At 45.6% G+C, this 13,745-nt stretch overlaps 1 protein-coding gene across 3 annotated transcripts in view; it reads left to right on the forward strand.

Annotated features, from left to right (window-relative positions):
- ATP6V0A1 (ATPase H+ transporting V0 subunit a1) overlaps positions 1–13,745 on the forward strand; it is a 62,574-nt gene that overhangs the window by 41,153 nt on the left and 7,676 nt on the right. For 2 of the 3 annotated variants that reach the window (XM_035027144.1, XM_035027145.1), the window contains exons 15-19: positions 1,052–1,170; positions 1,853–2,069; positions 2,447–2,554; positions 7,615–7,722; positions 13,626–13,743. In XM_035027144.1, coding sequence (XP_034883035.1) covers positions 1,052–1,170; positions 1,853–2,069; positions 2,447–2,554; positions 7,615–7,722; positions 13,626–13,743 — 670 coding nt within the window. Of the gene's footprint in view, positions 1–1,051; positions 1,171–1,852; positions 2,070–2,446; positions 2,555–3,387; positions 3,463–7,614; positions 7,723–13,625; positions 13,744–13,745 lie in introns of all 3 variants that reach the window. The other variant, XM_035027146.1, reaches the window with a different exon arrangement.

Below are 13,745 nucleotides of genomic sequence, written 5' to 3' on the forward strand. Positions count from 1 at the left end.
GGGAGAATTTATAGATTAGATATTTAAGAGCTGTGTCAACGTAGAGACCTGATCTGGACTCTACTTTGAATAAATGAATTATGTTTTTATTTATTTTTTATTTTTTTATTTTTTTAAGATTTTATTTGACAGAGAGAGAGACAGTGAGAGAGGGAACACAAGCAGGGGGAGTGGGAGAGGGAGAAGTAGGCTTCCTGCAGAGTAGGGAGCCCGATGCGGGGCTCGATCCCAGGACCCTGGGATCATGACCTGAGCCGAAGGCAGACACTTAACGACTGAGCCACCCAGGTGCCCCATGAATTATGTTTTTTAAAAATTGGGGCACAGGGTGCCTGGGTGGCTCAGTCGGTTAAGCATCTGCCTTCGGCTCAGGTCATGATCCCAGGGTCCTGGGATCGAGCCCCACATTGGGCTTCCTGATCAGCGGGGAGTCTGCTTCTCCCTCTCCCTCTGCGTCTCTCCCTGGCTTGTGCTCTCTCTCTCACTCTCTCTCTCTCAAATAAATAAATAAAATCTTTAAAAATAAATAAATAATAAAAAATTGGGGCACAATCAGAGAAGTTTAAATACTGACTATATGTTTCATGATATTAAAGAATCATTGTTAATGCTTTTGGGAGTGATAACAGTATTATAGTCATGTTTTAAAAAAAAGTCTGAAATATTTACAGCTAAAATGATATGGTATCTGTACTTTGCTTCCAAATACTACGGAGGTGGGGAGTAGGTTGTCTGTATGATAAAATAAGATTGACCTTGAGTCAATAGGTAATTGTTCACCTGGGTCATAGGTAAATGTGAGTTTGTTATACTGTCCTCTCTACTTAAGTCTGTGTTTAGAACTTTCCATAATTAAAAAAAAAGCTTTAAAAAATAGGTGAATAGGAGAGCCTGGCTCGCTCAGCTGGTGGAGCATGCAACTCTTGATCTCAGGGTCGTGATTTTAGCCCCATGTTGGACGTAGAGCTTACTTTAAAAAAAAAAATAGGTGAATAATAATATCCTATTCACGAACTCTGTAATGCCTTTTTGTTTCCTTGGGTTGTGACAGATCTGGAACATTGCTACCAATAAACTGACCTTTCTCAACTCCTTTAAAATGAAGACATCTGTTATCCTAGGCATCATCCACATGATGTTTGGAGTCACTTTGAGCCTCTTCAACCATACGTGAGTTGCTCTGTTTATGTCACAAGAACATGCATAGCTTAGGTAATGCTTTTGCCTAAAGAAATCATGACATCTTTGAGGAGGAATAAGTAACTCAGAACCCCGTTCTATGTTAAAGAAGTGCTTTTATAAAAATCTCATATTCTTAAATGAGGCTTAATTAATATTAGTCCCTTAACAATTCACAACTGCAGTAAAGATCTTTGAAAAACCTTTTGTCATTTTCATCAAAATGAGTGAGTTACTTTTTTTCTTTTATGTGTAACTCATATAAAATTATGAACTGTGATTCCAGAATGTACTATATTTTCCAATCTCTTTCTCATGGGAAAAGATTGGTGGGGGTGGTACCAAGATGTTCAAGGTCCAAAAGTTTGGAAGTCATGGTTAATCCTGCTTGTCTCTTTTGGCCTCCAGTGCTTCTGGCTGTTACTTCTTAAAGTGATAAAGACAGAATTGAGGGAGCTGTAGGTAGGAAATCTAGTAAGTACTCCATTTCATGTAAGGGTGACCCTGGGTGTCTGCTCAACATTTTTTTTTTTTTTTAAGTAAGCTCAATGCCCATCGTGGGACCTGAATACACAACCCTGACAGGAAGAGTTCCAGGCTCCACTGACTGAGCCAGCCAGGCACCCCTGGGTCTATTCACCTTTAACATTTTTTTTTCTCTCTTCCTTTTTAGCTATTTCAAGAAGCCCCTGAATATCTACTTTGGATTTATTCCTGAAATAATCTTCATGACCTCTTTGTTTGGCTACTTGGTTATCCTTATATTTTACAAGTGGACAGCCTATAATGCTAATACATCTGAGAAAGCGCCAAGCCTCCTGATCCATTTCATAAACATGTTTCTCTTTTCCTACGGGGACTCTAGTAATTCGATGCTGTATTCCGGACAGGTGTGTCAACCCGGAGGTGGACTGTCTTAGGTGGTTACCCTAGATCAGGAAGCCAGATATTTCTGTGACTCTGGAAAAGCCTTTAAAAATCTCTTTCTGTGGTATTAGTTTTCAGCCCATACATCAGACCTAAACTCAGCCCATCCTCCTTAGCTTCAGAGGATCTAATGTAATTCCTGTGTCCACAAAGGGTAGAATTTATAACTCCCATCCTGTGAGACAATTCCTGGGCTTTGCCACAACATCTTCTAATTATTTTGAGAAGCTAGATAGTGTTATTCCTAGATCAGTAAGAAAGTACTGTTTGGGGGAAATTTGTGCTGGAGTTGGAAACTGTGTGTTTGATTAATGTGATGTGCCTTGTCCTTACTTTGTAGAAAGGAATTCAGTGTTTCCTGGTAGTGGTTGCGCTACTGTGTGTACCTTGGATGCTACTATTTAAACCACTGGTCCTTCGCCATCAATATTTGAGGAGGAAGCATTTGGTGGGTGTACTTTTATTGCTGAAAGTTACTAGATTTTTTTTTCCTTGAGATCAAGGCAATTCCTCACCAGATATAATGAATCGTGTATAAGTCTATATGCTCTTAAAATGCACTTGTGTCATATCCCAGCATGAGCACTGGACCTGCTGAAATTTAAAAAACAAAAAACAAAAAAACCCATGTACTTGCTGTTTGAACATCTGGATTCAGCTTTGAGTAGCTCAGGTAGAGGAAACAAGTCATAAGTTTCTACCTTTCCTGGTCATGCTTTGCTCATGCTGTGCTTAGCACAGTCCAGGTCTGGGCCTGCCTAGATGCAGCATCAGCCAAATCAGGGCTGTAAGAGCTGCAGGTGGGTGAACCCACTCATGTGGTTTGCCTGGGCAACCACAAGGCTGACGCTGAGACATTTTCTTTTAAAATGAGACCATGATACTTTCACCAATCAAGACATCCGGAAAAAATATTTGGTTTAAAGAACATTGATTTTTTTTTTTTTCTTTTGAAAAAGCAGCACATACACTTGTGTTTACTTAATGTATGTGTGCTTATGAATTCTACACACACACACTTAAGTTGCCAAATTTTCATTTCTGGCTGTGCAATAATGCTTACTTAACACACTGGCTAGTAAAGCCCAAAAGATCTTACTGCATGACTCTCATACGGCTGTTAGATTATGATTCCTTTTTGAGAGCAGCTGAGTTACAAGACCCTCCTTCTCCCTTTTCTGACCATCTTCATCCTTCCATGTACCCTCCATCCGTCTCCCCCCTCACTCCTTCCCTCTTTTGTTTCGTTCTCCCTTCCTCTTCTCTTCCGTTCACTATCAGGAAGGGCAGCCTGTGGAGGCCCCAGTCAGCCCAACCCCGAGCCAGCAGGGACTAGAGGCAGCAGCGGCTGCAACAGTGAGTGAATTAAAACTGACAAACCATCACATTTTGTGTAAAGAGGTGGCAAACAGTGCAGCAGAATTCTTTTCAGTTATATTGAGAGCATGGGACATGTGAGCTCTTGGGAAGTACATCCTTGTTACTCATTAAGACAATGATAGGGGCGCCTGGGTGGCTCAGTTGGTTAAGCGACTGCCTTCGGCTCAGGTCATGATCCTGGAGTCCCGGGATCGAGTCCTGCATCGGGCTCCCTGCTCGGCGGGGAGTCTGCTTCTCCCTCTGACCCGAACCCCTCTCATGTGCTCTCTCTCTCATTCTCTCTCTGTCAAATAAATAAATAAATAAAAATCTTAAAAAAAAAAATTCCACTGAAAGGGTACATAACTGTAAAAGAAATGTTTAAAAAAAAAAAAAAAGACAATGACAAAAGATTTCCACCTCTTATGAATAGATTCTAATGTCATCTTTACCATTGGTCTACTAAGTTTCTATTAAAAACTGTAAGTACAGTCATGTCTATGGAAGCAGTTTGACTGTTGTACCCTCTCAGAATCCCATTATCTTAATCCAAGATGGCAGCTCTTGGACTCATCCACTTTCATGTCTGTCTTTTGTAACCATATATTAGATGATTTTTCAGCATGGGGTGAGAACATTCCTGTGATTCTTGAATTAATTTCCCTGCTCTTTAAGCTTCTGCTTTGGAGGGACGCATGGACATTTGGTCCATTTTAGCTATGACTTTCTCTCCTGCCAGTGGGGCCTTATACATGTCTACTCTGTTGTGAGAGACTCAGAAGCCCTCCTGTCCTCAGCTGCTCCACTGAGACCTCCAGTCTGCGTGGGTCGTATGTACCGTCTGCATCTGATGCAGTAAGCAAAGTCATCTGTTTGGATCTTTCCTTCTTTAAATACCAACTCATAATTCAGCAACAGCACTTTGAATGTTAAGCATTTCAGTATTTGCCCTTAAAAATATCTTTTAACCAAACTCTTTTAATGCACTGTTACCAACTTAGCCCAGTCTATTCTAGGTAATCAATAAGATGTTTAAAATCTCACCAGCAGTGATCACACATGTTACTAGTGTGATCTAACGGCATCATACTCCTTTAAAAGAAAATGAAATATTCAGATGGATGACTATTTCCTTCATTAGGTGTTTCTGATCATTTTAAACTTAGAAACCTGCCATAATCATCCTTCTAGAATGAGTCTCTGACATTTTGGATCAGAAGGGCTGACATTTTGGATCAGAAGATAATTTAATGTTGCTGCTTTTAATTATGTTCAAAAAGGGACTTACTCTCTCCTTTCCTGTGAGAAATTTAAAAAAAAAAAAAAAAACCCACAAAGCACATACTATACCATTATCGACATTCTTTCCCAGTGCTCTTCTTTTTCCTAGTCTTAGCATATTTATGATGTGCTTCTGATGCATCAGTCTTGATGCTTTTAACTCTGGTATCCTCTTCTGTGACACTACCCAAATTAAATGTCCCCAGTCTGGAAAGCTGCACATTCATAGGGTCTTCTTCGCCCCACTGGTTCTTTAGCGAAATATCTGGTTCTAGAGAGCAGCCTGAAGGTATCAGGATGGTCATTTTACAACAAGGGTCCTGGATTCTTGACCCTAAGGGCTGAGGATACGATCATTGATCTGTGTTCTGTTCTATGTCCTCTTGGTTGTCTATAAGTGGTATATCACAGTTTACCTTTTTCTTTTCTTTTTTCTGCTGATGTATATATCTCTTCCCCCCTTCCTATAACTCTCATGTCCTGTGTCCTGAAGGGACACTTCTTAGTGTCTGCCTGGGGAGGTGATTTATTTACCTGTCTGCCCCTCACTCTGCTGGTTGGGGAAAGTTTCAGAAATGACCTTCTGTTTTGGGAGCCTTAAAGCCTGAAGGCTGCCTGGACCCTGTAACCCATGTCAGGGTACGCTGGGGTCCTCTCCTGTCACCAGTGACCTTTGTTGTACTTGCAGTCCACCTTCTGAGGGTTGTCAGGTGTAAGGTTCACATGACCTGGAGGTGCCCAGGGTCTCAGGGCTTCCCGAATCTGACTACACATCAAAATCACCTGGTAAACTTTAAATTTGTTTGTTTCTTAGGGTATTAAAACAAAAGAAGTAATAAAGATGGTCCCTAATTCCATGACCTAGGCAATCCCCTACTGACATTGAAAAGTAAAATTAGGGGACACCTGGGTGACTCAGTCGGTTAAGCGTCTGGCTCTTGATCTCAGCTCATGTCTTGATCTCAGGGTTGTGAGTTCAAGCCCCATGTTGGGGCTACTAAAACCCTACTAAAACAAAAACACAAAAAAGTAAAATTAAAGCAATAGGTTAGAGAATGCAAGTAGTATAGAAAGAGAAAGCACCCCCTCTCCCCAGGCCCCTTCTCCTGCTCAAAGGCAAGGGAATTTTGCTTCCAAATTTTTTCTGCATATATCTATTATCCATTAATATAAATATGTATATATGTTTGTACATGTATATGTATATGTGTTTAAAACACACTAGGAATTGTGTTTTAAACTGACTCTTCTGCCCCTTGATTTATTAGGTTTTAAAATTTTTAGTGTATCCTGGGAGATTGTTTCACTCTTTTATAGTTGTCTAGTATTCCATAGAACATTCTGTTGGATATGCTAAAATTGTGTAATCACTCTCTTGTTGATGGATGTGTTGGTTGTTCCCAATTCTTTGCTTTTACAGATATGAATGCAGGGAATATCATAGTCCGTGTACCTTGATAAAATTTCATAAACATAGATGTTCCCAGCAGTGGGACTGCTAAGTCTCAAAGGGTACTTGCATTTTTTTGCGTGTGCTTACATTTTCAATTTTGATAGACAGTAAAAATGATTATATAGTTTGTACTTGGGGAAATATTTTTTTTAAACATAGATTTCCTAAGCCCCACTCCAGACCTACTAAATGTATAATTTCTGGAGGTAGCATTTGAGAATCTCTATTTAATTTCAAGGTGATTCTGATGCAGCTGGTTCTCTGACCAGCACGGGAGAACCCCTGCTACAAGGAGAGAGAGACTTTGCCCGGACACTGAGTTCTGGTAGTCCATAAGCTGTGGTAGAAGGTGCACACCAAAAGGTGAAGCTGTGAGTGGGGACCCCAGGGCAGTTGACCAAACCTGTTGGCACATCGCGTACTGCTGCCCGGAAGGCCGTTTTGCAGGAGAGCAGTTTTTAAACTCTTGCCTCCTTTGGGCTTCCTGATCAGAAACCACAAGAAGTGGGCCTAGGGGCTGTTTCTTAGCTCCTTTTCCCTCTGGTAGATTAGCACTCATTGCTATTTGTCTGACTTCACCCCAGTTCTGCCTGGTTTTTGCACTCAAAGAGTCCTTTTGCCTCAATTAAGCCAAGCTTTTCCAAGTCAGGTTGACTTAAAAATTCTGGTTCTGGGGAACCCGTTGAACACAATGCCTGGGAAACGGGAAGAAGCAAGCACTCAATCACCATCTGCCCACAGGCCTGTAAAAGAGTTGTTTTAACACTCCAGAGTCCTCCACTGAAGGAAAGGAGCCTTTTTCTTTTTCTTTCTTTCTTTTTTTTTTTTTTAAACTCCATATTCTCTAGCCATAGGCTGATGCACATTAAGCTTTTTTTCCCTTCCCTGATCTAGGAAGTCCTTTGTTCCTGGGTAGAGACCCGGTCCGCTTCTGAGAGAAGTTGCTGGAACTCTTGGGTTCCAGTTGAAAGTGTATCCGACCAGGTTATAGTCACCATTGTCATTTGGCTCCCCTCCCTCTTAGAAAGTCTGATCTTGAGTTCTAGAAAAACTTAGAGCACTGACAGCTTTACAGATAGAGTTATAGTCATTGTAAGAGTCTGTTCATATGAAGCTTTTTGTCCAAGCAGGCATCTCAATTAGCCTTGACTGAGGCCAGGTCGGTGCATCCTGGTGTGGCAGGCAGAACTGATCAGATTGAGGTAGTAAATGCAGGGGCTGGGGCTGGGCCGGTGGTGGTTGGGGCGGGGACAGTGGTTTGTGTTTACTTAGCTGTTGGATCAGCGGGTTTTGATTTTGTTGTTAGAATATATGCTTTTCTGAGGTTTGTATGCACTAACCATCGCCCTTCCCCACCTCACAGAATGTCACATTAAAGCCCAGGCAAATTCTACTCTTTCTGTTCATCTGTGTAGGGAACTCTCAACTTTGGTGGGATCAGGGTGGGCAACGGACCGACAGAGGAGGATGCTGAGATTATTCAGCATGACCAGCTCTCCACCCATTCAGAGGACGCGGAAGAGGTAAGATCCAGTGGCATGGGCTTCCTCTCCTTCTCTTGTGGGGCAGCCCTCGTCTTGTGTGCGGTAATGGCCTCCCTCCAGTCTTCTTGAAAAATGAAAATGCTAATACTAGTGATCAGCCTGCCTTCTGGGCCTCTTCGGGCAGCACAGCTTTTTCCAGCGGGCCTGCTGTGAACTCCAGGTGCCCCCTGGGTGCCCGTGGCACTTGTGTTCCCTTGTCCCAACTCGTGGAATTCTGAGTTGCCCGCAGTACTCTGCATGCCAATCTCAGTGACTGACTGTCCTCCTGGGGACCAAGGGCAGAGTGGGCCCAGGCTTCCCCGCTCTTGTTACCAGAAACACAGCCCCCTCAGGGCAGCTTCTTCATCCCTTGCCCCTTCCAGGAATGGTTCCAGTTGGAACTGTAACCGTGGGTACTTTTTAAAGTCTTGTCCCACTAATGTGCTCCTGTTGCAGATACATTATTTGAGCTTTTTAAAAATGTTATTTGCCTACTCTTTACAGGGAGAGTGAAAAGTAATAAGGCCAAATTAGACTTTTCCTTAAACCACCACCTCCAAGCTGATTTTTAAAATCCAGTCCCCTTGCCTGACCACTCACACCACCAACCTCTGAACTGAACTTTTGAATGTCATCTATTCATTATATTCTTTTGTTGTTGTTGTTATATTCTTTTTGAAGCAAATAGAATGGGAGTTGGGGACCTAGGTGACTGAACTTCTCAGTCTGACTGACCACGTCCCCTATGTGTATGACATTTTAAAAAAGAAATTATAAGGGTTGGGGTGCCTTTAAAAAATACGTATCTTAATGCTCTGAATCCCACTGGGTTTGCTTTCTGTGTATGCTGAGGAGGCCTGCCTCCAACACATGAGGCCCATTTAACATTAACAGTTTTCCCGAGAAACAGTCAATAACCTTGTGCTTGTGACTTGTGACTGTGTGGCATGGCTTCCCACTAAGTGTAAATTTGTGTTTACAAGCCTACCGAGGATGAAGTGGTAAGAAACAAGCTGGCTTTGCCTTCATGTTTATCTGGGGCTTCTCTTTGCCATCCTTGTGATCCGTCTGCCGACCCTGCTGCAGCCGGGGGCCCACACATGCCACCCGTGCATCCCGCATCTCACTGGCCATTTCTAACCAGTTCGTGAACCTGTGTTCTGAAAAAGCTCATCTCCATTAACTGCATCTCATGTCGGTCACCTCTGTCTTTGTATCATTGACTTTGCTGATCTAATGCCTCTGAGAATGGCTTGAAAGGAACTACAAGTAATGTCTGCTTTGGCATTCTTGAGGTGACCCCCTTGGGGGTTAAATCCCAGTGGTCTTTGCTTTCCTCTCCTGTGGTGTTATGTTTGGTATGGTAGCTCTGCCGCTGGGAGTAGCTGTTTCCTCCTTGCTCCTCGGAGAGCTTGTGAGTAAAGCTCACCCTTCCTCCCTGTCTGAGATGCAGCCAACCTCTTTCTACTGTCCTCATCAGCTTGATGATACTTGAAGTGAGGATTGCTGGGCCCTCACTTGAGGTCAGATCTACCTCCCTGTGACCCAGGTGGGAGGGAGACAGCTTTCAAAAAGGAGGCTTTGCCTCTCCGATGTATCCCAGAGAAAATCCCATCTGTGTGACAGGAGTTCATATTATACCAGATAATAGAAACAAAGTTGTCTATTCAGGCCACATTTGGAGTAGAAGGCCTTCTAGCTCAGCAGTAATTCATTTAGCAATACACAGATTTTAAATTGGGTTTTTTAAAGGCCTTGCTGCACTGTTTGCATCTTTCCCCAAAACTTTTCTCTAAAATACCTAGACCCATGAACCCTTCCCTTTCCTGGCTCTCCTGGTCCTCTCTAAAGGGGCAGTGGGATGGGAACAGGAAAACCTGTGCTGTTCTGTGTAAAAACAGACCGTGCTCTGTCTTCCTGAAGGCTGGAGAGGCTCTTTTGCTGGCATCCAGGAGCCTCTGTGTTCCTGTGAGCTGCTCATCATAGTCACTGGTTGAGCTGCCTGGAAGGGCTGGCTGGGAGTGTGTGTTAGGAGCCCCTAACAACACTGTTCTTGCCAAGTGTCTTCCTAGTTGAGCACCCAGTGCCATGGTCATCGTCAAAATGGTCCTCATTTGTAAGCCAAGTCCCAGGGTCTTTGGACAACCACACAAGACGGACTGTAATTCAGCCTCCCTAGTCTCTGTCCCTCCGCTCCCTCTAGGGTTCAGCTTCCCGTGGCTTCCTAAATAATAATGACATTTTATCTTTATCAGGCACATGTACAGTCTAGTTCTCCATAGCCAGATTTAGATTAACTGTTAGAATTATTTGAAGATTTCAAACAAAACTTTTTTTTTTAAGTCCAGCCTACTTCTTCGAGAACTTCCCCTTTTTGCTTGGCTGTGAAAACCTATATGTCCCATGTAGGCCATTATTCCAGCCTGGTGGAAGCAGTAGTCCTTCTCCCTGCGGAGCGCTAAGTCCAGTTGCAAACCAGAGCCAGGCCATTTGATCATCTGGGAAATCTTTAAAGGCTGTAACCATTCAGCAAGGGTCAGTGGCACCTCTCCCTACTGTGTCATCTCATCAGGTGTGGTCTTCCCACCTGTCCATCCGTGTACTCATTCTATCCGTCCATGTTTTCATTTATCCCACCCACCCATCCTCCATTCAGTCATCCCGCTCACCCATCTGTCCATCTGTCCATCCCACCCACCCATTCATCTGTTCATTCATCCCACCCACCCTCCCATCCATTAATTCTTTTATCCCACCCATTCATTCATTCATTCATTCATTCACCCTCTATGTGCCAAGCACTCTGGTGCTACAGAAACTGCAGGAAGAGAAGCATAGCCCTTGCCTCCAAGGAACTCCCAGCCAAATTGAGGAAACAGTCTGGGTGACAGATGGTGTGATTAAGGTGTGCCCAGGATGCTGTGGGAACACAGAAAGAGGGCACCTGACGAGCACTGGGGTGGGGTGGAGAAGAGGAGACCAGGAAGTGATTCCCTGAGGAGATTGTTGCTAACTTAGTCCAGTCAAGCAGGAGTCTCTGTGGGGACTGGGTGGGAATGCAGACCCATTAGTGTGTATAGTTATCGGAAAGACAGGCGTGTGGGCCCATCACGTGTTGGGGATAAACAAGTACGCAGCGGTAGAGTGTTTGGATAGCAAGGAGCCAGTCAGAGGACATTGCTGAAATGCTCTAGTGGGGGTGTTCTAGGGGATATTGGATTGGGGAGAGGTCACAGTCTGGAGGCATGGAGACCAGCTAGTCTGATACGAGTGATGAAAGAATTGGGAGGCTTGAAGTGAAGTGAGGCATTTGCAGGGGAGTTGGAGAGGAAGGGACGGATAATGAGATCAAGGAAGTTAGAGCTACAGGTCCCAGGGCCTTAATGAATGTAGGCAGTGAGAGTGAGGATTCAAGATTGACTTCCAGGCCTGGGTGCCTGGGGCCCTAGTGATGACGCTGTTAGACATGGGACATGGAGTAGAAGTAGGTCCCGGTGGGGTCAGAGGAGAGTGATTAATGAGTTTGGGCGGCACTGAGTTTGAAGCGCCTGTGGTACACTAGGAGGAGATGTAGCACGGCTAGTTGGAAACAGTCAACGTGGAAATGAAGGTGTCCATCTGGGAGTCACTCCTACGGGTGGCCCTCTAAGCCCTGAGCGGCCGCGCTGCAGGAGAGGTGTAAGAGCTGAGGCTGGAACTCCAGCATTTAAGGAAGAACCAAGATGGAGACTGGGAAGGAGCATCCAGGGAGGTAGGAGGAAAACCGAGGGCAGGCGAATGTCTACAGAGGGAGGAGGAAAAGGTGACAGTGGGAGACACTGCAGGGGCTCAGTCAGGACACAGAATGTGTTAGACCTCACATCTGGGAGGCAAGGGAGCGGGTGCCGGGAAGGTCGGGTTTGTGGGGCAGAGAGGGTGGAGGGCAGGGCCCGGGAGGTGAGGAGGGGATGGGCCGCGCACCTGGAGGAGTGTGTAGACCGGGAGTCTGCAGCTGCCCTCCTCAGTCACAGCTGACTCCGGAGGCAGTGATACAGGCTCCTGAATGCTTGACTGCATTTCACCCTAACTCCTCACCCACCACAGTCTTCCCCCATCATATAGAGATGAAAACTTGCCCAAGGTTACAAAGCAGGAAGTTGGGAAGAAGAGAAAGTGCAGAGAGTGTGTGTAATACCCAGAAGGGAGGCTTCCTCCGTGTGTGTTCTCCATTCTTCTGGGAAGAACTCTGGGTAGAATAAAACTGCTGAAAGGGGCCTGGTTCTACAGCAGTCCCTGCTTTCGTGGAGCTCTTAGGAGCAGAGACCAGTGCTCCTGGGAGCAGGGACCTTTCCTTCCTCTGAGCACGGGCCCTGGGGCAACAGCCAGCACTGGTGGGAAAGAGCTCTTAGCAGCGTTGTTGGGATTGGGGTAACGAGTTTTTAGGGTAACTAGGAGGCTTGAAGAGCCTGTTGCAGAAGAAAAGCCCAGAAATACTCAGAATGTAGATGGTCAGGTGAGGGAAACTGAGGCAGTCGCCCAAAGATGGCATGTTGGAGCCGGTCTCTCTCCCTCCTGGCCGCACCCCTGAGGCCTGGGCTGTTAGCACTTTACCAGCCAGGTCCTTCTCTTGTCCTGCCCTCATGCAATTTCCAAAAACACTTCTGGTGTCCTTTGGGAGTGGTCATGTGAGTCTTGAAAGAAACTGGTGAAAAACAGACTCTGACCTGAAGGCAGGGCAGGCGGGGAGGCCCTGTGCTTCTGGGGTTCTGGGCGGGCTGTGTGGGAGGAGCCCAGGAAGGGCCCGCCTCCTGTTCTTTGGCAGCTGATTGCTCCACCTGGCAGGGTGGGGGAAGGCCTGGAAGTGTGCCTGGCGCGCTGTAGAGATGCCGGTAATTCTTCCCAGCCCGGCTTGGAGCGGGCTGCATGTGAACTCCGGCAAGCTTGTTCTAGCTCTACCCCCTTATTCTGGAAACAGTTTCGTTGTTTGTTTTTTTAAAAGATTTTATTTATTTATTTGACAGAGACACAGCGAGAGAGGGAACACAAGCAGGGGGAGCGGGAGAGGGAGAAGCAGGCTTCCTGCGGAGCAAGGAGCCCGATGCGGGGCTCGATCCCAGGACCCCGGGATCATGACCTGAGCCGAAGGCAGACGCTTAACGACTGAGCCACCCAGGCGCCCCTGGAAACGGTTTTTGATGTGGGAAGGAAAGCTGGGAGAAAGGGAGCGTAAGAAAAACAGAAACAAAAAAACAATAGATGTTCAGTGTGGTCTCAGTCAACTGGAGGATTTTGGAAAACTTTTGTCAGAATTTCCCTGTGTCATCTTCTCAGAAGCCACCAAAAAAAAAAAAAAGTTATCTTGCTCCCAGCAGGTTGTAAGAATAATAAGTGGAGTGGCTGTAGAGGCTTAATGTTGTCTCGGCAGCCTCTGGCCTGATAGCCTGTCACCTGAAGCATGGCCGGGGAAAGCCCTTCTGCTCTCCTGACTCAGAGCAGGGCGCTTCCCTCGGGCACTGTAAGGAGGAAGTCAGCTGGAGGAGGCCCAGCAGCAGGGCCCTACGAGTCCCGCGTCCAGACAGTCCATTTCTCTGAGCGCTCTTAACTCGGCATACATTCCACTCTTGAGCTTACAGTCTAGTGGGAAGAAAAAACAAATGGGTTGAGAATCATCTCATTAAGATGGAGGTCATTAAAATGTAGAGAATTAAGGGAAATGGGGTGTCCCAGTTGGGGGCTAAGCCAGGCAAGATTTCTGGGGATAGCATAGCTGAAATCACCACCTGAGTTCAGCGTTGGGGGTTCCTGGCCCATGTAACCGTTAGTCCTGGCGCTCACACCCAGGCCCAAAGCACCAAGTGGCCACAGCACCATCTACACATCCCCTCTCAGCCTCATATCTTCTCTCTGGTTTCCTCCCATGACAGTTTGACTTTGGGGACACCATGGTCCACCAGGCCATCCACACCATCGAGTACTGCCTGGGCTGCATCTCTAACACCGCCTCCTACCTGCGGCTCTGGGCCCTCAGCCTTGCTCATGCACGT

The sequence above is a fragment of the Mirounga leonina genome, unplaced genomic scaffold, assembly GCF_011800145.1.
Source record: "Mirounga leonina isolate KUSES-001 unplaced genomic scaffold, KU_Mleo_1.0 Mir_200, whole genome shotgun sequence".
Taxonomy (NCBI): domain Eukaryota; kingdom Metazoa; phylum Chordata; class Mammalia; order Carnivora; family Phocidae; genus Mirounga; species Mirounga leonina.